We start from the raw sequence: 27967 nt of genomic DNA on the forward strand, positions 1-27967 counted from the left end.
GTGAGTTAATTGGCTTTACTATTTCGAAAAAAGAATATAGTAAATCTTAATTCATTTGTAAATTTTTTAAATCTCAAAACCTTAGATAGATTGTGCCAATTAAAAGGTGTTGTATGTTTCATGTTTGCACTAAACTTTTTTTTTTCTAACTAAATGTCCATCATCGTCATCAATGGTCGGCGTGACGGCATATATTTAATTTCGTTTCATTTTTATAAAAAGCCCAATATTATTATAAAAAATGGTAAACATCCATTTTCGAATATTCGAATATCTGAAATTCATTGGGGTATTTGTGTTCGAGTCAGAAGATGAAGATGAGAATCCGACCTCCGAATTCATCTTCATTTGGATCCTTAGGATCCCATTCTACACATTGACAATCTGAGATTCATCAAATACTTTTTTTTTAAAATCTTTTTTATATATATAGATTTAGAGGTAGAAGCTGATTTTATATATATTTAAAAATGATAAAATAAATTCAAAATTAATCTACCGAAGATATAATTGATATCCGAGCAGCAGCATCAAATGACAGAGAAAATTCAAGTAGTTTTTCCATCTATGGGGATCCTAATAAAGATATTTTCTTCAAGCACCCTTTTGACAAAAAAGATATTTATACCCAGATTAAATCAGGACCACACCATTGGAAAGAGTTCACGTACTCTTTTTTATTTGATTTTTGCATATTTAAATCATTGTAGGTTTTAAGAAAAATAAAAGAACAATTATAAAAGATTTTAAAATTTTTGGGCCCAAATGAAAACGATGAAACCAAGTCTCAATCAATCAAATCCATTTAGTGGCATAAAAATATATTCTTGGTTTAAAATTAATAGATTAATCTTTAACCGAATCAAACCGGACCGATCAGTCCTATCAAAATGAGAACCAATATGTCCAACCTAATTGCAATTACATTTGTTATTTTGCATATAAAATAATATATCATTACATGATAATGCGCCTTTTGTTTTGTTAAGGTCAAGGTAAGAATCTCAGAAAGATCGTACTAGTAACTTCACTTGCAAGCCACAAAAACAGGATAATTCATTAACATAGCCACACCCCATCATTACTACATGACATCCATCCCCGATATTAATTATATATCTAATTACCACTTAATCATATATTAACCATAATATTAATTTTAATCTTCAATATCAAATAACACATTCGTACGTACACTTTTTCAGTTTGAACTCGAAACAACATGAGCACCGACTCCACCCACCACTCTCCCTTCTTGACTCACCACCACTCCGCCTCTTCCGTCGCTGCTGCTTCCGTACTGGTGAACCTGCGACGGCGGCAATGCAACCCCACCCACCGGAGCTGTGTAATATACTTGTCGCCCTGATCCGTCATACATCACGTGGCCGTACACCTGCTCCGCCACGTGGCGAACTGGTAACGCCGCATCCGTCGTCGGGTTGGAAGCGGTATTGTAGACGTCCGGTGACACGCGCTGATGCACGTTGACGTTGTAGTACCCTTGACCGGGTTGTTGTTGCTGTTGTCCCGAGAGGGATTGCGGCGGCGCGTGTGATGGTGACGCGTAGTGGTAGAGGTTCCCTTGGGCGTCGCTGACGTAGACTTGTTGCTGGGAGAATCCGGTGGCTGGAGAATGGAAGGCGCCGCCGGACACGTGTTTGTCTGACCAGTAACCCATCTGAGGCGATGGCGCATGTTGTACAGACTCCGCCGGTCTGCTTTCCTGGAATTTTTGGTAAAAACCACCGGATTCGGCTAGATTGACCGCTTGGTGATGGTGATGTCGTGTATCCTGCTGATCAGCGATTTGAAATCTCTGGAATTCACGCACTTGATTCTGCATCTCCATCATATTGACGCCACGATCCGATCGAATATCAGACTCGTCGACTCCAACCACCGCATACTGCGGAGCTACATGTACCTGCTGTGGAAACGTTGGTGGAGGCGGCGTAGACACCGGCGGCGGAATCGATTTCTCCAGGCCGAACAGGAAATCCACGTGATTCGTGCCAGCCGCCGCAATCGACTTCTCTGTCTCTACACGCGCCGCCGCGGAACTATGACCACCGACGACCCTCTCCGGCTCCGTTCGCATAGCCGATTCAGATCCAAATCCACCGGCAGGAGAAACCACCGGAAACAAGAACAACCGCATCCTGGCCGACTTCGCCGAACCTCGCTGTATCCGATCGTACTCGTGCATCATGTGCTCGAGATCGTCGTCGTTGGTAACAGAGATCAGAGCATCGAGGTCCTCGCCCGGAAGCTGGTACTTGAACGTGACACCGGAGTAATCACCGCCGCTGATGGCGTTGGAGGAGAGAGCGAAGAGCTTGGCGATCATGTCGGAGAACTTGACGCCGCGATCGACAGAGAGGATCTTCGTCTCTCCGCCAACGTAAGCAAACTGGTTATCATGAGGCCGCGGCTGGATTTTACCGCCATAGCTGCACATGAACTTTGCCTTGTAGCTCTGATGCTCCTCCCATGGCGGAGGATTCTCGAAGTCTATCTCGCGAGATCTCGGAGACGACCCGGCCGAGTCAGGATAGGAATTGTACGATAATTTCTCCATTGACAGAGAAAAAAAAAACTATCAGAGGAGAAAAAATTGGAGGGGAAGTGGAAGAAGAGACCGCGGAGAGAGTTTTATGCCATGAGCACGAGGGAGAAAAGATAAAGTCACGAGATTGTGCCTTAAGGCCTCGACACGTGGCTAATGTGGATTGGAGGTGCTGGTGAAAAGGAGAGACGTCATGTGATTTTAGAGTTATCGGTCAGTGAGATGGTTATGTGGTGGGCCACGTAGCATTGATTGAGCGGGAGGATAAGAGAGTGACAAAGCTTGACAAGGAGAGAGACAAGTGTAGTCAATTAGGAAAATCATAGTGAAAAGACATAAATGCCCCTAGATATTGGCATGCGCAATGAGGCTAGGCGATTAGACCTCGTGATCATAATGGAAATTTGCACCTGAAATTGAGAAGAAACGAGGGATTCTTGGTACCTTTTTCTGAGATTTTATCATAGAAGAAGCCAATTTCATCATATTTCTCTATCTGACATAATCAAAATAATCCCCTTCGGATGAATACAGATAACGGGTTCGAGTATCCAACTCTCGTGTATACCAGCCACTCAGGATACACTGTATTAGCGTGTATATATATATATATGAATCCTCATCCTCTTCTGTATCCGACTCTGAATCTGTATCGAATTTAGCAACTGTTATTACACAAAAGCTTCAAACAAGAGCAACAATGGCGTGCGACTTGCCAGCTTTCGGTTTCACATCATGGACATCAAACAATGGTGAGAAACTAGTTCTGGGGGATTCCACTAGGCCATGTCTGGTTCTTGACAGGCTCAAGAATAGCTTCTACCTGAGATAGAGTCTCCTGATCTATGCCCGATGACGATCCGAGCTCCGAAACCGCATCAACGTTTTCTTCCACCTGACACAAATGGTGGGCAGAATCGGGTTTCGGGTGTAAATGCAAAGCAAGGGCATAGAAAAAGCTGCGAGCTTTGAGAGGATATATGTGAACTGGTTACCTGTTCCACGGAGCTCATTCCGACCAAAACCGTCGAAATGTCCTTGTCTGATAAGCTGTACTGCATTGCTAACTTTGTAATGCTCTTCCCCTTGGATTTACAGTGCGCAACCGCGGCATTGCATGCAGACTGCGGAGCAAACACGGGAAAGAAAGGGCGAAAGGGTCATGAAAAATTTGCAGAAGCGAGCAATGCGGGTTCAGACTAAGACGGGAACCAGTGTGTGAAGCTCGAAACATGTAACAGGAGTTCAGTTCTTGTAACAATCAGAATCCGTCACATACAAGAAGGTACACCGGCAATCATAGTGGCGAAATATCCCCGCCTCGATGAGGAAAGCGTTCGGCTTTATTTTATCCATTTCTTGTCTCGTATAGTTTGTTTTGATATGACTGTTAGGAAAAAAAATTGAAAAGAAGAATATCAGACCTTGAGCTCGGGTGATGCCGGGTGCCATTCGGGTGGACCTTGTTCTGTAAGAAGCCCCATCGACAATGGAGAGGCGCTGATCACACCGACCCCCTTGCTCTTCAAGTAAGGCAGTAAATCCTTCAGTGTCGAATCATTGATGCCATAATGGCAGTAAGACAATATCACATCGACAGTCCCTGGAGGCACTCGATCAAGAACGTAAGTGAAAATGTCTAACGGAAGACCAGTGATACCGATGAACCGAGTCTTCCCCTCCTGCTTTAGTTTCTGAAGAGCTGGAATCGTCTCGCTCACAATCTGGATCCAAAACCAGAAACATCTTTAGCAGGATAACACAGCAAAAAAAAGAACATAATCATTTACTGCTGCATCTCTTCTTGAATTACAATGAAAATAACTCAGGTATTGCTCTCAATCGTATCTGTGATCACTTCCAATCAGCCTCAATCTTTTTAAATTCATATTTGTTTACTCATTTCAACGAAGGGTATTGGAATCTAATCGCAAAGACGGGCTTTTTTAACTGCTGACCTGATCAAGAGAGCCGAACTCGATGTCATGGCAATGGAGTATATCGACGTAATCGAGCTGCAGCCTCACCAAGCTCTCCTCGATGCTCCTCGTCACTCTCTCGGCGCTGAAATCAAAACCCTCTTTGTATCGTCCACATTTTGTCGATACGATGAATTCACTCCTAGGAGCTCCAAGTGCCTTCAGTGCCTTACCGAGCACTTTCTCTGAAAGTGTGCCTCCATAGTACCTTCAAGAAAACGAAAATCTCATACATATACACAAAACACGAAGACACTTTATACAATTCAACCTCTCCCTGAAAATGACAAATCCGACAAAAAGATCCTTCCGACAACATTCTCAGCTTCCAAACAACATCCAAGCAAGATGGATTAAGCACAATGATAGCGATGAAGAGTTCTTTATTTCGCCAGACAAATTTGTACGCAAATTCAGTGTTTCCAAACAAAAATTAACATTCACTAAAACGGGTTGGTTCCTTTTTCGATCAACATCATTTTGTTAACCAGAAATCGGATCGAAACACACGATTTGTACCAAATTATCGCGAACATCGATTTGAACATCAAAACAATAATTTTTTCTTTGGGAAATTAACAGAGACGGAACCTTAAGAAGGGGTAAGAAGAGAAACAGATGAGGAGATTACGGGGAGGTGTCGAAGAAATTGATGCCGAGCTGGAAAGCACGGCGTACGGCGGCGACGGCATCGTCTTCTGCGACGGGACCGAAGACGCGTCCGAGCGGCGAAGCCCCGAACCCGACGGAGCTCACATTGAGACCAGTGTTCCCAAGAGGTCGGAGCTCCAGTTTCGGTTGGGGAACCGCCATTGTTGAAGGATCACAAATTCTGGGTCTTCCTCTTCTCCGAATCTCTTTTGGTAGAAATCTTCTGTTCGGATGTGGAGTGGAGGATGAGGTGAGTCAGACAGACAGTGGCTAAAAGACCTAAAGAAGGAAAAATATATTTTTGATACTATTATGGAAATTAATAAAAATAAATGATAATAGACAAAGAAACAGAAATTACAATTCAGTATTTATATATCAACCCCTCATTTTTCCGAAATGACAATTAGATCCTTTGCAGGAGACTCATAATAATCACCTGAACATACGTGATACAAAGTTTTACAAACAACTTGGATAAAAAGCTACTAAAAATCAAACAAAAGTGGAACATTCCAATAAAAAGAAGAAGAAGAAAACAACATAACATAATTCAATGAACCGATTGAACTGATGCGAATCTTCTCTTTGTGCAGCTCTTGGGGACATGTATGCTATGGAAGTTTGGTCCCCTTGGAACTGTTGTCGCTGTCCTCTCCACTGCCTCAACTTCCTTAGATTCTTCTAGAATCATCTTAGAAGCTTCCTTATATATTCTCTTCTTTCTACCCGAAGGTGTAGTAGTAGCCCTGTATTCAAGGACACGAGTTTTAACGAATTCAGCACCGGAAATATTGCGGTGTTTGAGTTGAGTGAAACAAGAACCGTGGATTCTCACCGTTGAGACACTGCAGCAGTTTGTTTTCTGACAAAAGGGTTCACCCTTTCGGAGTTCTTATCCTGATCCGAGGAATCAGGTCTTAGAAGTGGTTTAGATGATCCTTTCACTCGGGGAGTGGCTCTGTTCTCCTGCTGCAGTTAAAAATGTCAGATCCATCAATCTTTTTCCACAGATTTAACGGAGTGGGTGTTTCAGTTTTTTTAAAAAACTCACTTGGATCTCCTGCTTTCGCCGAATTGTGTTGGACCCAAGAAGAGTAGTAGTTTCTTCTTTTGCAGAAGGCAGATGCTGTTTCCTCTCCGCGTTCGCTTCCTTCAGAATCCGCCTTTCCTGAAGCAATAACAACAACAAAAGAAAATGTTTCTTTCAGTATAAGACGAACAATCACGCAAGCTGTAATCGCGAAAACGAACGTTAGCTGGATTGTACATACGTCGGTTCTCAAGCGGAAAGGCTTCGGATTTGTGGGCTTAGGCTTTGTATACTTGCCATTCGAGCACTTATCTGTCGTCGAAGCCACCTGGTTCATTGCATTGCATGGTAGAAAACACATGTAAAAGAACCATAAAATGGTCAGATTAGCCGAAGCAGAGAGATTGCCGAGAAGAAGGTTTGGCTTGTCGTGGCTTATATGGTTTACCTTTGGAGGCATTTTGGAGGTTTCCTTCTTTCCAAAAGCTTTCTTTTTTATCGAAGGGTCGGTGAAGTTATCGGCTTTCCTGCAAGAATTCCGACCATTGAGTGAATGGTGCTGAATAAAGAGACAATACCAAGTAAAAGCACATGAGAATATCTCCTCACCTGTTGCTGTCTATGGCCGAAGCATTTTCTTTATCATCGCTTTCCATAACTTCCTCTTCATTGTCTCTGCAATTGACTTCAGCTTCCGTGGCATTTTCTTTATCTTCACGTTCCTTTGTCTCTTCTAATCTTGGTTCTAGCTTGAGCTCTCGGTCGTTTTCTTCTACATTACCCTTGTTCTCGTCGTGCTTCACTGTGTCCCGCAATTCTTCGGTTTTGTTTTCAACTAAAACCTCTCCTTTATCCTTGACCCTCTTTCTCAAAGTTTCAGGACACTTGGCTTTGTCACCGTTCTGTTTCTTAGAATGCAAGGAATCAAACACTCGGCTCTTAACCTCTCGTCTTTTCAGCGGCTGTCGAGGTTGATCCGAGGGCACGGGCTTATGATCAAAGCCCAAAACGTTCCTTTTCTTCGCAATCTCTAACTTCCTCATCCCATTACATATTTTCTTCACAGAGGATCTGAGTTCCACAGATCTCTTCAGTTTCACCGCCTTCTTCTTCTTCTTCGGCGAGTGAAACACCAAAACCTTTGCAACAACTCTGTCTTTCGGGTTCTGTACACTACGAAGGCTTCCTGGATCCGTCACACTGTCCTTTTGCTTGCCGGAAACGGTGAAAGACTTGGCTTCAACAGATGAATCCTGTCCCTTTCCCTTCGTCTTTGGAGTAGCAGCATGCTTTTGTTCGGACATAGCCTGTCCTGCTTTTGGTCTCGTCCTATCGGAATCCTTCTGTGGGATCGATGAAATCATAGCCAACTTAGAAATCCGAGATCTCGAAGGCTTCGGAGGAACCGTATTCGGGCATTTAGGGTGTGTACTGGAGGCAAAGCAGACAACAGAACAACATTGTAAGCAAACACATAACACGACCTCTTGAGCTAAAAGTCGATAACCTAATTACGTTACCTCGAAGCTTTTCTACAAAGGGTTTTCCGAAGCCGAACGCTCGGGCTTCTGGCCGCCATGACCTGTTATGATTCACCAGTTTAAAATTCTAAGTTCGTGGACCATTTCAGATACATACATAATCGAAGAAGAAGAAAACCAAAGTAAAACTAACCCGAAGAAGGAAATCTTTGTAGATCGCTTCGTCGTCTTCGTGGTTCTGATCACACCCTAAACAAGTGGAACCGAGAACCCCATCATTCAAAATCAAGATCGAATTTTTACCGGAAACCTATACGCATAAACAGTAAAGTCTCTCTGACTTTCTATTTTCGGAAACCATGATGATCTGATCAGCAAGAACACACTGTAATGTTGTCCAAAAATCAACGATCTTTACCGTCATACGCAAAGAATTCCAAAACGGAGTCACAAGTTATAAAATAAGGGGAAAAAAAATTCTTTAAGAGGATGAATAAGATTCGGACCAACTCTTGCGCAGAACCAGTAACGATCATCGCCTATTGGGCGGCGATCAGGTGCGGTTAGATCCACGAACTTTGGGGCCTCGATATTCTCGTAGAAGTCTTCGCAGATCTGAGATTCGCTGCTCGTTTCATCCATTATCACTTCCTCAGTTTCTTCCATCGCCATGAGAGAGAGAGAGAGAGAGAGAGAGGGAGGGAGGGAGAGAGAGGAGCGTGCGGGTGATTTGGTAAGTGTATGTGTGCTTCAGATTATTACAGGGGTTGCAGAAAACTAGCCGTTGGAAGAAAGAACCTACTTTTTCGTGATAACAGCCTGTTTGAAGGGGTATTTTCGTCATTATACCATCGCTCAAGAAAACGGTCGTATGCTTCGCTTTTATTCGGATTTAACATTTATCATTTATATTCAATTAAAAGAACAGTTCACGTACATTATCCAATACAAAGTCAAACATCCCTAAACAAAAATATAATCAAAATATAAAACATGCCAATATTATCCTATTTCATAACTGTCTTTGCATTTATATCTAAAATAGATAAAATAATAATAATATGAACAAATATGAGATCACATTGCATGTGAGCATGGGCGGATCTACTTGCACATAAGTGGGGGCACATGCCCCCATTCACATTTTTAAAAAAAGAAATATTACTTATAGTTTTAATTAAATTATAACAATGCCCCCAGTAAAAATTAAGTGGTGCCCCCTCATTTTTTTTAACCCTAAATCTTTTTTTTTTCAATTTTTTTTTCTACCAATTTTACATTCTCCTTCATTTTTTTATATTCTTTACCAACTACAAATTCTGTTTAATCTTTTATCAAATAAAAAAATAAAAATCCAATAATAATCAAATCCAAAAAACTAAAACCAACAAAAATATGTAAGTATTCTGGATTTTATTTTAAATATTTTTTTTATCTTTTATTCATTTATTTCTAAATATCTATCATATTAATAAATTTGTTTTTATACAAATCTCATAATTGATTTAACAGAGAAATCTATTGAGAAATTTCTCAAAAAAATTTACAGTGTCCAAAATTTAATGATCTATTTAACGGAATAAATTCAAAATTGCTCATTTATATGACAGTTTTTAGTCATGTTAAAATAACTTTGCGTAATCGGATTGGTGATCAGCCTTTGAGTGATTTTCTAATTTGTTTTATCGAAAAAAATATGTTTGAGATAATTATAAATGAAGTTGTTAGGGATAGATTTAAAAAAATGAAAGATCGGAGAATTTAGCTATATAATGAAAAATATTTTTCTGATAATATATTTTTATTAGTTTTTTATATTTTATATCATATTTATATTTGTTGCCCCCGTTGAAAAAAATTTCTGGATCCGCCACCACTGACATCATATCAATGAATCAATGATATATATCGAAATTTACGCTCCATAAAAATATAATAATAATAACAACAATATAATAATAATAATAATAATAATAATAATAATAAAGGTGTGATGATATATGCCACAAGTTATCAAGATACGATTCGTGTTCTAACACTTGTACGTTAAAATCCACGAGAGCCGCCAAACATGGGACCCACCTCAATTGGGTAATTGCCACGTGTTAATTTTGTAAAATCAATTTTAGACACACTTGTGTTTGTAATATTTCAGTAAAATTCCTAGTCATCACCTTAGTCTTCGTAATTATTATTACAATAATGAGATATTTTCCAATTATTTTATCGTTCGATGATTGATGAATGAGTAATGCCGTCGGAAAACATAAGTTGTCATGTGAGCATATTATATATATATATATATAGATAAGGAGTAGATTACATATTTGAATTTTCTTTTTCCAAATTTAATATTTTTATTATTGGGCTCAATGACACAGTAGACAAACAATTTTAACTTGATAACTCTGTTTTCTCGCTTGTCTTACACCGATTTTCTTTCTTTCTCAATATCGAAATTTTATTAAACCAATAGTGTTCGGATTTGAGAAACGCAGAGAGGAGAGAGAGTGTCCAAAACGAGACAACAACATCCGACAACATCTTATTTCCAAGTTCTTAACCTTCCATAGATAGATGGAGAAGAGAAGAGAAGAGAGAGAGAGAGAGAGAGAGAGAGAGAACTAAAACCTCCACGTCATGCAGAGGATTACCAAGAGAGGGCAGCCATGGGGGATTCAACCTTCACTTGGAGAGGAGCTGCTTGAATCTACGACAGGCCTCCAAGATGTTCTCTCTGTGACCAAAGGCACTGACACGGACGAACCCTTCGCCACCCGGTCCGAACCCGCTGCCAGGTGTCGTAACCACGTGAGTCTTCTCCAGTATCTCCGCGAACATGTCCCATGAGCTCCTGCCCGGGAAGTGAACCCACACATATGGCGCGTTCCTCCCTCCATAGACGCTGTAGCCGAGGGAAGTGAACGTCTCGATGATTATCTCCGTGTTCTCTTTGTAGAATCCTATCACCTTTTGCATTGCCTGTAAGGCAAGTGTAACCACGTTTTTACCATCATACGCTTAGACCAAATGGGTTTGTATACATATATATGTATTGTATGTATGCATACATAATACAGGCATTTTTCGATACTCGGGAAAACTGACCTCAAGGCCTTCGGGGGAAAGGCAAGCGAGACCACCGGCTTGAGAGAGATTAGATGCACCGTTGAAGCAAGTACAAACAATACGGTTGAAGTCCTTTGCAACCGGAAATCCGTCCGAAAAGAGCAGCTGTTTCGGGACAACGGTCCAACCGAGACGAACTCCGGTAAAACCGGCATATTTACTGAATGAAGATGTCTCTATCGCGACCTGTGCTTCCAACGCAGAAGTGGTTTTAGGACACAGAAGATATAGATACAGATTAAACAGACGAAAGGAACTTCGAGCAATTAAGAAACGATGGATGGAAGATCAGGCAGAAAACAATAATGGGTTCCGAATATATTATATTACCTCTTCAGCTCCAGGGATCTCGAAAATGGAACGAGGGTTGTCATCAGAAATATACATTGCATATGCAGAATCATATACGATGATTGACCCGTTTTTCTTTGCAAACTGAACTAACTGAGTCAGTTGCTCTCTCGTGGCAGAAGCGCCAGTAGGGTTGTTCGGGGAACAGAAGAAAATGACATCTGTTCTCCCAACGGAGGATAAATCGGGAAAGAAACCATTCTCAGGATTGCATCTCATGTACTCGATGTTTCCGTACTTTTGAACATCTGTATTGAACTGTCCGGTCTGACCCATTATAACACCGGAGTCGACATAAGCCTGTAGAATAAAAAAAATCAGACGAAGCAAACCAACTACAACAACTGCAGTTTGGCATCATGCTAATCAGATTTTACCGGGTATGACGGGTCTTGTACAGCTATTGTAATGTTGGAGCCAAAGAGAATCTGCATCACATGTAAGCAATAAAACTGCTCATTTTTTTCCCTGACAAGAGTAACGATGAAGATTTAAGAACGAAGGGGCGAAGCATAAAACCAAACCTGAAGGCGGGAAATGTCACATTTTGCACCATCTGAGACAAAAATATCTTCCTCCCCTATGCCAAGACCACTGTAGTATGTCTTAGCGATGGCAGCTCTAAGTGGCTGTAATGAAATTTCATTTTAGACAGAAACTTGACAGATAAAGATGTAAATATTAACATATTATGAAACAAACCTTTTACATCTCTTGGTGTCAACAACAATTTGTTGTATTGTATTTGTATTCTCATTGAATAGAATATTTTAAGAACCAAGATACCTAACAGCGGTTATTTTAAGTGTAACTGTTGAACATGATAGACCAAAAACAGCTGATAACTTGAACAAAAGCAAAAGTCTGAAAAATAGTTTTTGATGGCTTCGAAGAAAAATTCAATCACAAGTCTCTTGTGGTGAAACAAGAGAATTCACAGCTACACTGCTCAAGAGACCACCAGATGCAAGAGAATATAAACGATACTTCTGCCTCATTGTAGTAAAGAAGAGTTGCTTACCTTTTCACCTTGTTCGGCACCATAACCACTGTAACCCTCTAATGTGGACAAATCATAAGCCCTCTGCCAGAGAAAACGCATAATCATTGCTAGAAATTAGTCCCATGCCTTTAACCCTATCGTAAGATTAAGAGAAAGTTGTGCTATAATGAAAGATTCTTTCTGTATCTTTGCTTATGAAGCTACATATAAATGACATTCTCTTAAACCCCAGATATATCCATAGAAAAATGAGGTTAAATGTTTATGGACTATTTAGTTAACTATAACTTCAAAAGAAAGTCAAAAGCTAATAAAAGAAATGTACCTTTGCCATTGCAGCAGTAATAACCTCAGGAATGGGCTCGGTTGTATCACCTATTCCGAGACTTATAATCTGAGCATCTGGGTATTTCTGCAAGTGTGCACCTCTTCTTCTTGCAATCTGCTTGCATACAAAAGGGGTTAAGTAGCATCATAATGGAGCGCAAATGATAAGTTTAATTCCAAATACAGCTCTACTTCCAAGTATTTCCTACTAGTATGATCCCTATAAGATAAAAAAGGGTCATGCTTTCTACCGGAATTTTGTTTCTTATGGTGAGGAGAAATGCTCGTGCTTTATGGATATAGAGGCAAGTTGATTAGAAAGAAGCATTCTTTTGCAGAGGTATCACCAAATAATAACAAACATATCACAGTAATAGGCAATGGAAAAACACATCTGCAATACACCGAAACAGCCTCGGATACAAACCTCTGGGAACAGGTATCCGGCCTGGAGTTTTGACATGTTTGAATTCCGGGACACATTTGTCTTGTATGCTTCATGAACCAGAGAAACATCAGAGACTTAATCCGGTGAAACAGGCAAACAGAGGATTACCACTCATCGCCAGCAAAATAAATATCTCACCCCATTCCCAAACCAAGTGAACCAAACCAACAATTATTACAAAATAATTTAACCATTAATCATCTCAAAACACAACTGCCCAACTTGAAACTATGATTGGCACAAAAAGGTTCCGTTTGCCAATACATGGAAAAGGTAATTCCTTTTTTCCTCCCAAACATTTTCCCAGAAAGTTTGAATCTTGAGCAAAAAGAAGAGCAGGAGCACAAAGATATACCGATCTGCTCTTGCGGAGTGGCGACACATTTGCAGGTACTGACTCTCTTAGTCACGGGCAACGACGCATTTCGAGTTCTGAAGCCGACATCAACAGAATAAACATGAGAGAAAACTCGAGATAAATCGGACCTACGTTTAATACACAATCTGTGTCCACACTAAAACAACACAGGATTAAAATAAAACCCCTAAAAGAAAAGCAACCAAATGCAAGAGAAATATAAGAAGAATGATAGCTATGTTCATAATCACGAGTTCCTAAATCCTAAAATTTTCTCAGCAACCAAACAAGATGCGAAAAAAGGGCGTGACTCGAAGAAAAACGTACCCGGGATGCAAATTTAAAGGGGCAAAGAAACTGGATGAAGAAGATGAAAGCATGGAAGAAGAGAGTTGATGGGTTAACGTCATTTTATCAGCTTCGCCAAAAAAAATCTAAATAAAAAGTGCAGAGAAATGAAGGCAGTGACAAAGTTTGGAATCGTATCAGTTTCAGGCTTATGTAAGACCGAGGAACTAGGGTTCGGTTTAGGTTAGGTGTCGAATCAGGTTTATTTTAACCGGCATTTATATACCAAACCAAATCGGACTTCTTATGCTGGTTTTCTCCGGTTCGGAGAGTCATCAACTGCACCTCATTTTTTCCTTTACCCAGAATTCAGATTTTGCATCTGAGAGTTAGGGTTTCTACGCCCCGGAAAACGCTCTGTGAAGTTTGATATCCAAGGAATTTCCTTTCTCCTGGTACTTGATCTCCTCCTCGATCATAAATCTCATGGGTCATCAGGTTGAGCAAAAGCCCTAGTTGATGAAACCTTTTTCCGATTGTGGGCTTTGTCCGTTTTCTCTATCGATTACATCGTTTTTCTGGGTCTCGGATCAGCATCGCTCTGAAAGAACGTAGCTTTAAGGAAAAGGGTGCGGAAAACTTTAGTGTCCTTTGGTATATTAGTAATCGAACTAGGGGAAAGATTCGCCATTTAGATAGTGATATCTATATCTCTGTTCGTATGTTCGTGGGTTGTTCATGATCAAGATATTGGTTCCAGTTTTTGTTTTCTTTGATGTGCCTTGATTGATCTAACTTGAATCAATGCAAGTTATTACTCCCTTGGGAAATTTTCCTTGGGTTTTCTGAATTTACTTGGCCTTGGTGGTGTTTCTATGAAAATGTTGTAGTTGCTTTGGTGCCCTGAGATGGATCTGGAAACTGAGAATAGAATAGCTGCTATTCTCTTAAGAGAAGCTGCCGAATTGAGGAGGCAAGCTGAAAGAGAAGGCGTCCGAGCATACCTTGAGAAGCCTAATGTAAGGCATCGGCCTAACTCGAGATTTCTCACGGCCACCGTCCTCGGTGTTCAACAATGTATGTTTTCCCATATTCTCTTCCAAATGTATATTTTTATTCTTTATCGGATGTATGTGTCATGACTCACACTATACTTTTTTTTTTCTTATACAAGCTAAATGAGTTGGTAGGAGGAAGATTGAAGAAATGTTGCATTGCCATGATTTTGGAATTTCGGTATAGTAATTACTATCTAGTTGGGAGAGGCCTGTTTCTATTTCAGCATGTTTTAATGGGGTTTCCTCTCCTTGAATCGATCGTCCGTTATGTATAGATGGTAGCATTTGCTTATGTTGAAGAGAATCTAGTTTGTATGGTTCACAATTATTTGATAGGCTAGATGAAAGCAAGAAATCATGGAGGGGGTTGAGACTCTTTTTCTCATTTTTCAAGGTTTAAGGCGAGTCAGTGGCGTACCCGAACTTCTTATCGATGTCCAAAGTTTCATAGTGCGAATGCCTGAACCCTTACTTGAAATATGGTTGTACCTTATCTCTTATTCGCTCTTTTTATTTCATCATACAGCAAATAAAGCTGTAGAAGTCAGTGAGATGTGGAAGGCTCGGAGTAAAGAGCTTGAGCTAAATGAAAGGCGCAAAAGAAAATCGAGAGAAGAGAGCAGCAGTCACCGCTGGAGTGAGCACGATGGCAGTTGCTCGAGAAGGAGCTTGGATAAGAGATACTCCTCGGCTGACGAGAATGATACTTGTGAGGCATCATCAAGCAGGAAAACTAGCAAGAGATACGATTCGGAAGAAGGTGAAGGCTTAAGAGATGAGGAGATCGAGACTTTTCTCCAGTCAAGGTATGCCTTCTCATATGAGAAGAAAGTCTTGTTGGTATCTGGTATCTGTTTAGGTAAATTAGCCCTAGTGCTGAGACTTTCTCGTTTTCTTCGTTAAACTAACATCCATGGAAGCTTTGGAGGTAGCCTTAAGTTCACGGGCCTCGTTAAGGTCGGGTGCCTTTTGGGAGTTTTACTGATTTTGTCCCATGAATGATAGGGTAAAGCGTGGCAGAGGGGCTATTGGTCCGAGGATGGATGAAACAGGTCCGTATCTTCCCACGAGTGGCAATGCCATGGACGAACCTTCAAGAACTATCGAGACAGGAGACAGGCAGGTTTCCCTACGACCAGAGGGGCCGCCTCCTCCAAGGCAAGACTCGGACTCATCCTCTGATGACGACGATCTTCCCAAGGGTTCCCGTAAGAAGCTGAAGAAAGAAAAGGGCCGTGAGAGGAAACACAAGTCAAAGGAGAAGAGGAAGAAGAGGGATAGGAAGAAGATAAAAGAAGAGAAGAGGAGGAAAAGGGGCAGAGACTAGAGTAGAGATATTCTTGTGATGTGTGATAATATTGCAGAGGAGATGTGTAATCTGATCAACTTGTCAACTTTTGTGTACCAATGCAAATATTCTCTGCATTCATTCAACGAGTCAGAATATTTTATATCACATTTTTCCTTTATTAGGGTTGAATATGGATGAAATTTTTAGAATTTAAAATTCAAAAACTAGAAAATTGATCGATCCAGAAATCTATTTTTTGGATTTATAAATACTACAAAATAAAAAACAAAAACAAGAACCGGAAAATCAAAATAAAAACCACTTATATAATAAATTCGACGAAGTTGAATATTTTTATTTTTGCGCATTTCAATAAATTTCCTCAGTTTTTTTTTAGCTCGCTGGAAAACCACGAACAGCATCAGTGTTACCAATGCCGGATCTCCGCCATGGCTGAGATGAACTGAGATGATTTCAACTACATCCATGGCGACGACGGCGGCCAAGAAAATCTCTCTCTTCCCTGTCTTCTCTCTCCTCTGCTTCGTCTCTGTCTTCTTCCTTCTCTCTTTAACCAGGCGCGCCTCTCTCTCTTCCCCTCATCCCCACCGCTCCGCTAACGTTTTCCAGTCGAGATCTGACCATCCCTCCGGAGCTTTGTGCGATTTCTCGGAAGGATCCTGGATCCACGCCGCCGCCGCCGCCTCCGCTAGGTACGACAGTAGCTGTAAGGAGATCTTCAAGGGATGGAACTGCGCGCGCAACAACAAATCCAACGCCGCGGAGATCACCAGATGGCGGTGGCAGCCGAGGAACTGCGATCTTCCGTCGTTTGATCCGGTTGATTTTCTGAAGACTTACCGGGATACGAACATAGGTGTGATTTTTCTCTCTCTCTCTCTCGCCTGCGTTCCCTATTTTAGCGTAAAAGGGTTTGATTGCCTGTTCATGTGGACTCGTATACGTATAGGTGTATGCGTATGCATATGCGTATGGGCTCATAAGGAAGTCAGAGGTTACTTGGTTTTTGATGTTGTATTCGCTCTGAGTAACATTGCGATTCCGAGTAGAAACACGAAAATTAAGAATGTACATATGGAATTGCGGAATCAGAAGCTCATATTGTAGATACTACTAAATATGGGCGATAGAGGTTTATCCATATACTCGATCTTTCAACTGGTAACTATTGGTTTTGTTTTTGGATTTCGATGCTGAATTTATGAACTATTTCTTGAATGTTTAGTTTAGTGATAAGTTGCAAAGAGTGAAGAAACAAACAAAGCGCGGGTGCTGTCGGCTATTTCATTCTTGGAAAATGGAAGTTCTGTTTCTCGTTCTTGGCACGAGGACTAGAAAGTTTACTTCAACTCCGATTTATCGGATTTCGTCAATTTCACTTGGCACATCACAATGTTCAGAATTCAAAGAGTTCATCCTCAATGTTTATTGGAGAGTGTGATGTTTCTAAGGAGCTGCCATTCTATTCCTAGACCTTATGTTTTTTCAACAGTGCAGGGTTTGTCGGTGATTCCTTGAACAGGAACATGTTCGTATCTTTGTTCTGCACTCTAAAGCGTGTGAGTGGTGAAGTGAAGAAGTGGCGTCCAGCAGGTGCAGATCGTGGATTCACGTTTCCGCAGTATAATCTTACCATCACCTATCATAGGACGAACCTTCTGGCACGTTATGGTAGGTAAGCTAACTTTGCTCTAGTATTGTACTGCTGCTCTGATTGTTTTCGTGGTTACTGTCGTGCTACCATCTGCCTTGGTTTGTTCAGATTATTTGTTTGATGTGACCAGCATGCAAATAGATGATAGATCCGAGCTTCTCTAAAAGTTTAGGTGTATCTGTCCATTTGAGTTTTAGGAATATTGGACATGATTTTGACAATTTGGTATGGCATCCGTATTGAACGTCAGTATCAAACTCGTACAGCTGTTGGAATTTGCCCCATAATGCAGGTGGTCTGCTAATGCCAATGGTGGTGAGTTAGAAGCTCTTGGATATAAAGAGGGTTATAGGATTGATGTAGATATTCCAGAAAGCTCTTGGGAGAAGGCTCCGAACTTCCATGATATTCTCATTTTCAACACTGGGCATTGGTAAATACTTCACTGTTTGATTGTATAATATCTATTATAAGAAATTAATTGATTTGGACTGTTATCTAGTTTCATTACTGTCTATCACATTAGAGTGAAATGCTTGATCACCACACTTTTAGATCCAGCATATAGGAGACCATAGTGAATTTTTACTGCTTATTGAAATCCTCTAGTTTGTGTAAATCGCAGTAATCTGTTGCTCCTCTAGAGGATTTCATTTTTCAGAATGCTTCTTAGCTTAGAATCCTTACGTTTAATGCTTAATGAAACTATTTTTTTTTTTATCTATTTTTATGACTGATATGTATTTTGTTGTACTCTTTATCAGCGCTAACTCGAGTAAATTAGCTTTGAATTGAAGAAGACACTTTATGAGAATTTGAGATGTTGTTGATAACCTTTTCTTCTGGTTTTATTAGGTGGTGGGCTTCGTCGAAATTCGATCCTGTAAATTCCCCTATGCTTTTCTTCGAAGGTGGTCAGCCTATACTTCCTCCCATACCTCCAGAGGTTGGCCTCGACCGAGTTCTGAAAAATATGGTATGTTAACTAGCACAATTATGAATCATCGATACTATCATACAACACCTGGACTTATATGCATAATATGAACATTTGTGCTCACTATGATTTTCGCCAGCAAAATCATAGATAGATACTGCGGAGCATTATCATAGAGTCATGAACGAACCCAAACTCAGTTAAATAGATGGTTGCTGAGTGAAACAGTTTGTTCTTCCATAACCATGTATTGTCATTTGCAACAGATACATCTTGTGGAGAAAACGAAGCGGCCAGGAGCAATCATATTCTTCCGAACTCAATCACCTCGGCATTTCGAAGGAGGTGACTGGAACCAAGGTGGCACTTGCCCGCGTGAAAAACCTTTATTACCTCAAGAAGTAAGTGTTTTTAAAGTACTTTTAAAATCAGTGATTCAGTTATTTTGAGGAACACAGGCTTTAAAAAACCCTCCAAGGATGTTCTTTTCTTTCCATCTGCCGGTATTTTATAGAAATCGAGGAGTAGTGTAATGGAAAGCTGGGTTATCGGTATTTTAAAGAGAAGATGCGAACTGTTTTACCGCGTTTCTCAGGTTGAAGATTTATTTTCGGTGAGAAACAACGGGACGAACGTAGAGGTGCGTCTGGTGAATCAGCACCTCTATAATGCCATGAAGGGTTCTGAATTTCGGGTTTTGGACATAACTCGGATGAGTGAGTTCAGAGCCGACGCTCACCCAGCCTCGGCCGGAGGAAAGAATCACGATGACTGCATGCATTGGTGCCTCCCGGGCCTCACCGACGCCTGGAACGACTTATTCGTAGCCAGTCTTAAACAGATTCAAGGTTAGAAAGGCTCGCTCATTCCAATTTCTTTGTCTCCATGTTGCTGTGTTGTTGTTTGATTTCTTTTCTAGTTCGTAGTTGGAATATAGAATCTTGAGATTTTTCTGCTGGATATTTAGATAACCCAATTTGAGATGCGAGTCGTGTATCCGAAAACCGGGTACCCGTCAAGCCATGGATGAATTTGGATTCAGCGACAGTGAGAGGCCGTATCCACGGATACCCATCGTTGGACTCGTCTAGAATTAGGGTTAGATTTGGTTTTGTCGCCTTCCCTCCGACTCTCGCCCGTCTTGCACCTTGCTTTGCCTCGCCCTTCTCCGTCCACCCTCGGCTCTCTCTCTCTCCTCGATGATTAAATATATTTCTGACAAAAAAGAATAATTTGGTGTTTATTACTTCCTCCCTTTCACACGTGTCACATATACTCTTTAATAATACAATCTTTGACCTTATCATTAATAATTTTTAATGAGGATAAAATATGAAATGATTTTAAAAAATTACCTAAAACACCTAAAATGGCAACCATAGTAATTATTATTTTGGTTTGAGTAAGGTTCCGTGGCCTAATTGTTTTGATTCTTTGTTCCCTTCCTGGAAATCCTTGGGTTATGTTTAAAAAAAATATGTAAAACAAAAAATCCTACAAACAACTTGTTTATTTATATATGTAACAACCAAATTATAAACGTAATATCACCTAGAAAAGGATTTAAATTTTCACATTTTTTATATTTCAATAACACTAACTTTTTCAATGATATACTCATTAATAAATTACAAGAATTTCTAAGACATTAGAACTAGGAAAGAAAATAATATAAATATGGACTATAGATACCAAAAAAAAAACAATGGGACTTATGGGAAGGTAATCATTTTTTCCGAATGACCCATTAATCAATCTCCGATTTATGAACAAATGAATATATTTTCCAACATTAAAAAATTCAATTTACTTCCATTTTCCATTGCTCAATCTTTGCTCCTTATAAAAATATTACGGATGTTTCCCCTGAAATGATTCATCAATATCATTGTGTTGTATCCTCCAAAAAGACCAAAACCTTAAAAGAAACAACACAAATAACAAAAGAAGAACATGTTATGTTCCAAGATCCCCCAAGCATTATTCCTGACGTTATTAGCCCTAGTCACAGCTCTTTCCACCCATGCCCAAGACTCGCACCAAGATTACATTAGCGCCCACAACACGGCACGAGCCACCGTCGGTGTGGGACCCGTCTCATGGGACGACGACTTAGAGGCCTACGCCCAAAGCTACGCCCGCCGACAAGCCCGAGGTTGCGAACTGGAACACTCGAACGGGCCCTACGGCGAGAACCTGGCCATGAGCACCGGCGACTTGACAGGCATCGAGGCGATTGGCCTGTGGGTCAACGAGAAGGTTGACTACGACTATGATTCCAACACATGTCGTGTCGGGAAGGTGTGTGGACATTACACTCAAGTGGTGTGGAGAAATTCTACGAGGATTGGTTGTGCTAAAATGGAGTGTGACAATGGCGGGACGTTCATTACATGTAACTACGATCCTCCCGGGAACTACATTGGGGAGAGACCTTATTAGTTATGATGCGATTCTGATTCGAATAATGATATTTTTATATATCTATAATCTATGGTTGAGGGGTCTGTGTTTTATTACTCATGCATTAAATATTATATGCGGTTTCCTTCGACCAAGCATAAACATTTTGGATTTTTTTTTTCTTTCTAATTTGTTATACGCCTTGAATTCCATTTGAATTAAAAAAAATATATATATGAAACTTTGATTAACAAATTGCCCCACACAATTTTTAAATAAATATTCATCCACAAAATTTCCCAATTTAATAGGCCACATATTCATATTATTTTATAACAAATCGAATATTTAGGGTTTTATTTTGGTCGATAAATGCATCGTTGAGTCACTTGTCTAAGTATTTGAAAAAAATATTAGTTAAGGAAATGATCTTCATCCAACTATAACATTTTTTTTTTGCAATATCGTTTGATAACCATTTTGGACCTAACATGATTGAGGAAGAGTCTTGATGGCTATTGATGATGATGATGATGATAATTCGAATAATAAAATTCAATAATAATAAATTTGCAGAGAAGAGAGGTTTATATGAAGTGGCGTCCATTTTGGACCTAGCACGGCAGCCTCGTTTTTTTTTTTTTTTTTTTTTTTTTGGGAAATGCCAGAAATCAAACGTACACAAAAAGATGGCTTTGACTTGGTAAAATTATCTATAAACTTGTACAAGACCGTAATCTGTAATATATATTTAATTTTGTTAGGCACTTTTATGATGATCAAAGAAGTGAAGGAATTTTTGTTCATTATTCCAATGGTTTAAATTTTGTATTGACATTGAAATCTGTGAAATCTAGATTTTAATTTTAATCCAATGAATTCATGGAAATGTTTGCTTCTAGAATTCCCTAATCCCAAATGTTGAAATTATACGTTACATTTAATTCTTTTACCTTGTAACTTTGCGGTGAATTCCGGGACTAAAATAAAAATAAAAAACAAAAACACAAATCTTCAAACAATTTAGAAGCTTCCAAGATTAGGGTGGCTATTTGGATTTTGAAATATAAAAGCAAATCGAATTCGAATTAAATATAAAAATAATTCACGAATCTAATGAATAATTATTAATTATTTTCTAATTTTCATAGTTAAAAGTAACCGATCTTCATCCAAATATATATATAATGAGACGTTAATACCCAACTTGGTTAACTCAACCGGTGAAACGGGACGCAAAACGTTTGTTTCACTTCGAGTTCGAGCCTCGAGTTGGAGAGGAGAGTGTAATTTCAATCACATGGTTTGCTCCCAATCCCGAGATTAGTTTGGACCTCGGTCTAAGATACCCGGTTACCCAAAAGTAACCAAGTTTGACAACAATTTTTTCACTTCTCAACCTACCATGATAACGACTAAAACGAATATTCTCGGTGGCTATACTGCACATGGATGGACCGATTGAATGAAGTTGAAAACTATATAAAATAATAATAACGACATATCCATCGTTTCTCCTAAATATGTTAAAAAAATTAGAACAAAAGGCTGATTGGGATATATTCTAATGTCTTTTACCCCGTCCTCCAAAGATTTAGTCTTACTACTTCATAATTTTATAATTCAAATTCTTACTATTTAACCACAATAAAGTACAACAATAATTTATGAGAGACAAAAATTACAAGTGCTCATTTCCCACGAAAAGATTTTCAACTTTTGATATTATTCCACTAAATAACCCTAACATACCTCTATATATATATATACCTTCATTCTTGGATCCTCACTTGTCAACCCTGATAAAGCTTAATCACCAAAAAAAAAAAAATGAAAACCCTAATCTTGGCCATGGCCTTGGTCTTAGCCCTAGTGGCTCACACGAGGGCCCAGGACAGACCACAAGACTTCGTGGACGCTCACAACCGGGCCCGAGCTGCGGTCGGGGTGGGCCCCATACGGTGGGACGAGACAGTGGCCGCATACGCGCGGGACTATGCGAACAGACGTAGAGGCGACTGCCGTCTCGTCCACTCGAGCGGACCGTACGGCGAGAACATAGCGTGGAGCAGCGGCGACATGTCGGGAGTCAGCGCCGTACAAATGTGGGTCAACGAGAAGGCCGACTACAACTACAACACGAACACGTGCCGTGCCGGGAAGGTATGCGGACACTATACTCAGGTTGTCTGGAGAAAGTCGGTGAGGTTGGGATGTGCAAAAGTGAGGTGTAACAATGGCGGAACATTCATCACCTGCAACTACGATCCTCCCGGCAACTTCAATGGCGAGCGCCCTTACTAAACAAAAGACGTATATATATATATATATATATATACACACACACCTGCAAATATACACGCACATATACGATATGTGTAATGTAATATGAATAAAAATCATCAATCTGTCAGCCTATGATGATTACGTTGTGTGTTTGACTGTGTTCAATGGTACGTATACTTGTGATTGAATCATAAGCTTTGTTCCTAGTGATGATCATATATGTTTGTGTCTATCTCTGCTTAGTGAAAGTCAATGAATTTTCCTTTAAAACTAATTAAAAAAAAATATCGATGCCGGATACAGAAATTAGAAATTTCAACATAGTTTTGTCTCCTAAGCAATCAGATAGAAACTAACAAGATCGGCGAAAATTAATCTTGCGTATTTAATTTTTGTTATAAATTTTATAAAATTAATACAATATTGTAACAAAATGTGAAATTTATCTGAATCTATAATATGCTGAAATCAATCATAAACATTAAATATACTCGAATACCGAAATGAAATCATATCTGAATTCTTTCATTTCCTCGGTAAAAAATATATTTTCTCATAAATGGGGTTTAGTGAAATTGCCTTAACATCTAAAATGACGGACCATTACCCTCGGTCTATTGAATTTGTATGCCAAATTATGTCCATAAAATAATTAAAAATTACACATTGATATCATTAGTCCTTGTACTTTTACGATATACAATTCAGGGCTCAAATTTATTAAAATCACCTTCCGTTTAAAGATTATCACATGATACAAAATTAATATGTTTTAGCCTACGTATGATCATTGGAAATAATCAGGTTTTGAGGAATTTTTGTTCATTATTATAATGGTTTAGATTTTGTTTTGATATTGAAATTTGAGAAAATTAGATTTATTAATCCAATTAATGGAAATGTTTCCTACTAGAATTCCCTAATCCCAAATTTGGAAATTATACGTTACATTTAGTTCTTCTACCTTGTAACTTTGGGGTGAATTCTGAGACTAAAATTTTCAAATACTGAAATCTTCAAACAATTTAGAAGTTTCCGAGGAATTAGGGTGGCTGTTTCGATTTCGATATATAAAAGCAAATGGAATTCGAATGAAATATAAAAATAATTTCAAAAACTAATCGAATCTGTATAATTATTAATTTTTTTTTATAATTTTAATAGGCAATAGCAAACAAATTCAATTCGCTCGTGCTAGAGACATCGATTCAATTCGCATCAACAAGTCTTAAATGAAGAGTTCAATTTCAAGGCTCAGAACGAATTCAATTAAATTTTTTTTAAAAAAAAAAATTGTAGAGATTTCGGATATTAAAAATGAATTTTTAAACTTGGGTATTAAACTATGTAATTACAAAGTTTTAATAGAAAAATAAAAATCTAAAAGCAGTTATATTAAAATATGAAATATATAAAATTTTGCTACTTTTAAAACTTTCTTTGTGTACCCTTTTCTTCCGTTCTCTCTAAGATATATACATACCATGATATATTCGTTCGATTAATTGTTTGATTCTAATTAATATTCATCATTCATTAAACGTTGAAATGTTATCCAATTATCTTTTCCATGGTCTGGCAGCCATTTTTCCATTTTGTACAAAAACATGATACCGACTAGAAAGAGAAGTCTCAACGGCTATAAGCCTATAACATGTTGACGGACCATATATTGGACGAAATTAAAAACAAAGAAACAACATAACTAATAACAACATGCTAATCGTTTCTCCTACATATGTTAAAAAATAAAAATAAAAGCAAAGCATGTTGGACATATATATAGTCTAATGTCCTCCCAAGATTTAGTCTTAATTAACCTACTTCCTAATTTTTATAATTCAAATTCTTATTATTTAACCTCACATAGTAATCTTCGATGCTCTTATTCAATGCACGTGGTAAAAAAGGACTTAGAATACAAAAAATTACAAGTGTTATTTATGTACAAAAAAGATTTTACAAGTTTTACTATTTATCCATTAAATAACCCAAGAGACCTCTATATATACATCTTCTCTCTTGGATCCTTACATCTCACCCTAACAAAGCTTAAACAACACCAAAACCCAAACGACGACAACAACAACAACAACAAAAAAGATGAAAACCCTAATCTTGGTCATCGCCTTGGTCCTAGCCCTAGTGGGTCCCATGAGGGCGCAAGATCAGCCGCAAGACTTCGTGGACGCACACAACCGGGCCCGAGCTGAGGTAGGAGTGGGGCCCATAGAATGGGACGAGACGGTGGCTGCCTACGCGCGGGACTACGCCAACCAGCGTAGAGGAGACTGCAGTCTCACCCACTCGAGCGGACCTTACGGAGAGAACATAGCGTGGGGTGGCGGAGACTTGTCGGGAACCGCCGCCGTGAAAATGTGGGTGGATGAGAAGGCAGACTACGACTACAATACGAACACGTGTCGTGCTGGGAAGCAGTGCGGACACTATACTCAGATTGTGTGGAGAAATTCGGTGAGGTTGGGTTGTGCCAAAGTGACGTGTGACGACGGCGGAACATTCATTACTTGCAACTACGATCCTCGTGGCAACTTCATCGGCCAGTGGCCTTACTAAACACATACATATATACACATACGCGATATGTGTGTATATTTCAATTAAAAAAACCATCAATCTCTCAGATTTTGATGATTACGTTCTCTGCTTTTTATTGTGTTTTGTGCTATGTATTACACTTGTTGTGATTGAATAATATGCATCGCGATTCTGTACGTGCATGGCCGTACTGAGTTATGCGTATGTTTGTACTTATTTTCATGATAAATTATATTATGGACCTTTTGCTCCAACTAATCTCCGATATATACATCACGAAGAAATTCAGTGTTAACACATTGGTAATTTCATTTGGCCTGCGAAATGATTATCATATCTCAGTTTTTGTTTCAATCCAGATGTTAGTGAAAATCCATGGATTTGTCCTTTTTTAACCCCAATAATATCAATACTGAATATAAAAATTAGAAACTTCAACAAAATTACCGATGCTAACTATCAAGATTTGAAGAAAAACCAATCTTAATTAATGTCACACAACATTTCCCATTTGAAAATTACTTCTTTGTGTGTGGGGTATACGAATTGTTCTCTTATGAAAATAAATTTCGATGACATTATCCAAAAAAAATAAAAATCGATGACATTACAGGAGTATAAGGGTATAATTGTCACTTGCAAATACTTTAACCTAGGCTAACCTAGGGTTTCCATTTTATTTTCTCGCGTTCTACCGTTATACTCCTATATTATTATTATTATTATTATTATTATTATTATTATTATTATTATTATTATTATTATTATTATTATTATTATTATTATTATTATTATTATTATTATTATTATTATTATTATTATTATTATTATTATTATTATTATTATTATTATTATTATTATTATTATTATTATTATTCACTCGCTATTTCTTTTTGCGCTAACCTAAAAGAACATTCAATATTTTTTTGTTTTTGGGTAGGCAACGCAGAACAACACTAATGTGCAAGAAATTAATATATTTTCGTTTTGACAATGCCAAACCTATATACCCTACGACCGCGCCACGAGAAGTTTACATCAATATATAACATATTAAATACTAAATTAAATTAAATTTTCTGTTGCATATGGAGAAAAAAAGTGCTCGGAGAGTGCAAATGCAGCCACTCAAACGATTAATAAATTATAAGACAAAATAATAAAATTTAATGTTATTAAAATTCTGTTGTTGTATATAAAAAATAGGGATTCACATATTAAATATTGAACTTTAACCAAATTTTCAAATTAAATACTCAACTATCTCATTTCCAAATTAAATACTCAACTATATTTAAACTGACAAATAAAAACCAAACTTTTCAAATTTTAATATATATCTAAGGGATAATCCCAAAAAAACCTTGTACTTTTTTTTCGTCGCAATTTAAACCATATACCTTTTTTATCTCAAAAAACCCTATACTTTTCAAAATTTTAAAAATTATACACATTCATATACACATATTAATTATTATAAGCACAAAATTAATTACACATTTATTTTATATATTTATATATATATATATATATTTTATATATATGTGTGATATATGTATTTTTTTCCTAAAAATCATTATATATATAAAAAACTATTTATTATTTGTATATTGTTTTATATATATATACAAAACATATATATACATATAAATATATAAAATAAATGTGTAATTAATTTTGTGGAAAATAAATATGTAATTAATTTTGTGCTTATAATAATTAATATGTGTATATGAATGTGTATAATTTTTAAAATTTTGAAAAAGTATAGGGTTTTGTTGGATAAAAAAAGTATAGGGTTTAAATTGTGACGAAAAAAAAGTATATGATTTTTTTGGGATTATCACTTAGATATATGTTAAAATTTGAAAAGTTTGGTTTTTATTTGTCAATTTAGATATAGTTGAATATTTAATTTGGAAATGTGACAGTTGAATATTTAATTTGGAAATTTGGTTAAAGTTAGTATAGGGTTTTGTTGGATAAAAAAAGTATAGGGTTTAAATTGTGACGAAAAAAAAGTATATGATTTTTTTGGGATTATCACTTAGATATATGTTAAAATTTGAAAAGTTTGGTTTTTATTTGTCAATTTAGATATAGTTGAATATTTAATTTGGAAATGTGACAGTTGAATATTT

At 38.2% G+C, this 27967-nt stretch overlaps 9 protein-coding genes across 12 annotated transcripts; 5 read left to right on the forward strand and 4 right to left on the reverse strand.

The window, feature by feature from the left end:
• Positions 1–1011: 1011 nt before the first annotated feature.
• Positions 1012–2634, reverse strand: LOC104807191. The gene has a single exon (XM_010532370.1). The coding sequence runs from the start codon at positions 2579–2581 to the stop codon at positions 1202–1204; it is 1380 nt and encodes a 459-aa protein (XP_010530672.1). The 5' UTR covers positions 2582–2634; the 3' UTR covers positions 1012–1201.
• A 516-nt stretch (positions 2635–3150) lies between these two features.
• LOC104807192 (L-galactose dehydrogenase) lies at positions 3151–5472 on the reverse strand. Its single transcript, XM_010532371.1, has 5 exons — positions 5180–5472; positions 4528–4756; positions 3994–4293; positions 3565–3693; positions 3151–3464 (listed from the first exon to the last, which is right to left on the reverse strand). The coding sequence occupies exons 1-5, from the start codon at positions 5359–5361 to the stop codon at positions 3330–3332; spliced, it is 975 nt and encodes a 324-aa protein (XP_010530673.1). The 5' UTR covers positions 5362–5472; the 3' UTR covers positions 3151–3329.
• Positions 5473–5552: 80 nt separating this feature from the next.
• Positions 5553–8433, reverse strand: LOC104807193. 2 transcript variants are annotated; one of them, XM_010532373.1, is made up of 9 exons: positions 8220–8433; positions 7907–7962; positions 7753–7814; positions 6842–7663; positions 6681–6759; positions 6474–6560; positions 6254–6370; positions 6038–6168; positions 5553–5948 (listed from the first exon to the last, which is right to left on the reverse strand). In XM_010532373.1, the coding sequence occupies exons 1-9, from the start codon at positions 8383–8385 to the stop codon at positions 5753–5755; spliced, it is 1716 nt and encodes a 571-aa protein (XP_010530675.1). In that variant the 5' UTR covers positions 8386–8433; the 3' UTR covers positions 5553–5752. The 2 variants fall into 2 exon arrangements, with proteins under 2 accessions (XP_010530675.1, XP_010530674.1); XM_010532372.1 differs by having other exon boundaries at positions 6038–6171.
• Positions 8434–10147: 1714 nt separating this feature from the next.
• LOC104807195 (LL-diaminopimelate aminotransferase, chloroplastic) lies at positions 10148–13808 on the reverse strand. The gene is made up of 10 exons (XM_010532374.2): positions 13657–13808; positions 13327–13403; positions 12951–13018; positions 12522–12638; positions 12215–12277; positions 11718–11822; positions 11571–11621; positions 11173–11493; positions 10822–11028; positions 10148–10695 (listed from the first exon to the last, which is right to left on the reverse strand). The coding sequence occupies exons 1-10, from the start codon at positions 13737–13739 to the stop codon at positions 10399–10401; spliced, it is 1389 nt and encodes a 462-aa protein (XP_010530676.1). The 5' UTR covers positions 13740–13808; the 3' UTR covers positions 10148–10398.
• Positions 13809–13881: 73 nt separating this feature from the next.
• Positions 13882–16131, forward strand: LOC104807196 (protein FAM133). Of its 3 annotated transcripts, none has more exons than XM_010532375.1 (4): positions 13882–14115; positions 14508–14694; positions 15202–15481; positions 15681–16131. In XM_010532375.1, exons 1-4 carry the CDS (start codon positions 14104–14106, stop codon positions 16000–16002), a joined length of 801 nt encoding a protein of 266 aa, XP_010530677.1. In that variant the 5' UTR covers positions 13882–14103; the 3' UTR covers positions 16003–16131. The 3 variants fall into 3 exon arrangements, with proteins under 3 accessions (XP_010530677.1, XP_010530678.1, XP_010530679.1); XM_010532376.1 differs by having other exon boundaries at positions 13882–14072; XM_010532377.1 differs by lacking the exon at positions 13882–14115 and adding an exon at positions 14122–14246.
• A 192-nt stretch (positions 16132–16323) lies between these two features.
• Positions 16324–19690, forward strand: LOC104807197 (protein trichome birefringence-like 13). Its single transcript, XM_010532379.1, has 6 exons — positions 16324–16843; positions 17485–17662; positions 17934–18074; positions 18497–18617; positions 18845–18979; positions 19174–19690. Exons 1-6 carry the CDS (start codon positions 16435–16437, stop codon positions 19429–19431), a joined length of 1242 nt encoding a protein of 413 aa, XP_010530681.1. The 5' UTR covers positions 16324–16434; the 3' UTR covers positions 19432–19690.
• A 786-nt stretch (positions 19691–20476) lies between these two features.
• Positions 20477–21077, forward strand: LOC104807198 (pathogenesis-related protein 1-like). Its single transcript, XM_010532380.1, has one exon. It carries the CDS (start codon positions 20532–20534, stop codon positions 21018–21020), a length of 489 nt encoding a protein of 162 aa, XP_010530682.1. The 5' UTR covers positions 20477–20531; the 3' UTR covers positions 21021–21077.
• A 1689-nt stretch (positions 21078–22766) lies between these two features.
• LOC104807199 (pathogenesis-related protein 1-like) lies at positions 22767–23520 on the forward strand. Its single transcript, XM_010532381.1, has one exon. It carries the CDS (start codon positions 22812–22814, stop codon positions 23283–23285), a length of 474 nt encoding a protein of 157 aa, XP_010530683.1. The 5' UTR covers positions 22767–22811; the 3' UTR covers positions 23286–23520.
• Positions 23521–25370: 1850 nt separating this feature from the next.
• On the forward strand, positions 25371–25844 carry LOC104807200 (pathogenesis-related protein 1-like). Its single transcript, XM_010532383.2, has one exon. It carries the CDS (start codon positions 25371–25373, stop codon positions 25842–25844), a length of 474 nt encoding a protein of 157 aa, XP_010530685.2.
• The last annotated feature ends 2123 nt before the right edge of the window (positions 25845–27967 follow it).

This window comes from Tarenaya hassleriana, unplaced genomic scaffold (assembly GCF_000463585.1).
Source record: "Tarenaya hassleriana unplaced genomic scaffold, ASM46358v1 Cleome13, whole genome shotgun sequence".
Classification (NCBI taxonomy): Eukaryota; Viridiplantae; Streptophyta; class Magnoliopsida; order Brassicales; family Cleomaceae; genus Tarenaya; species Tarenaya hassleriana.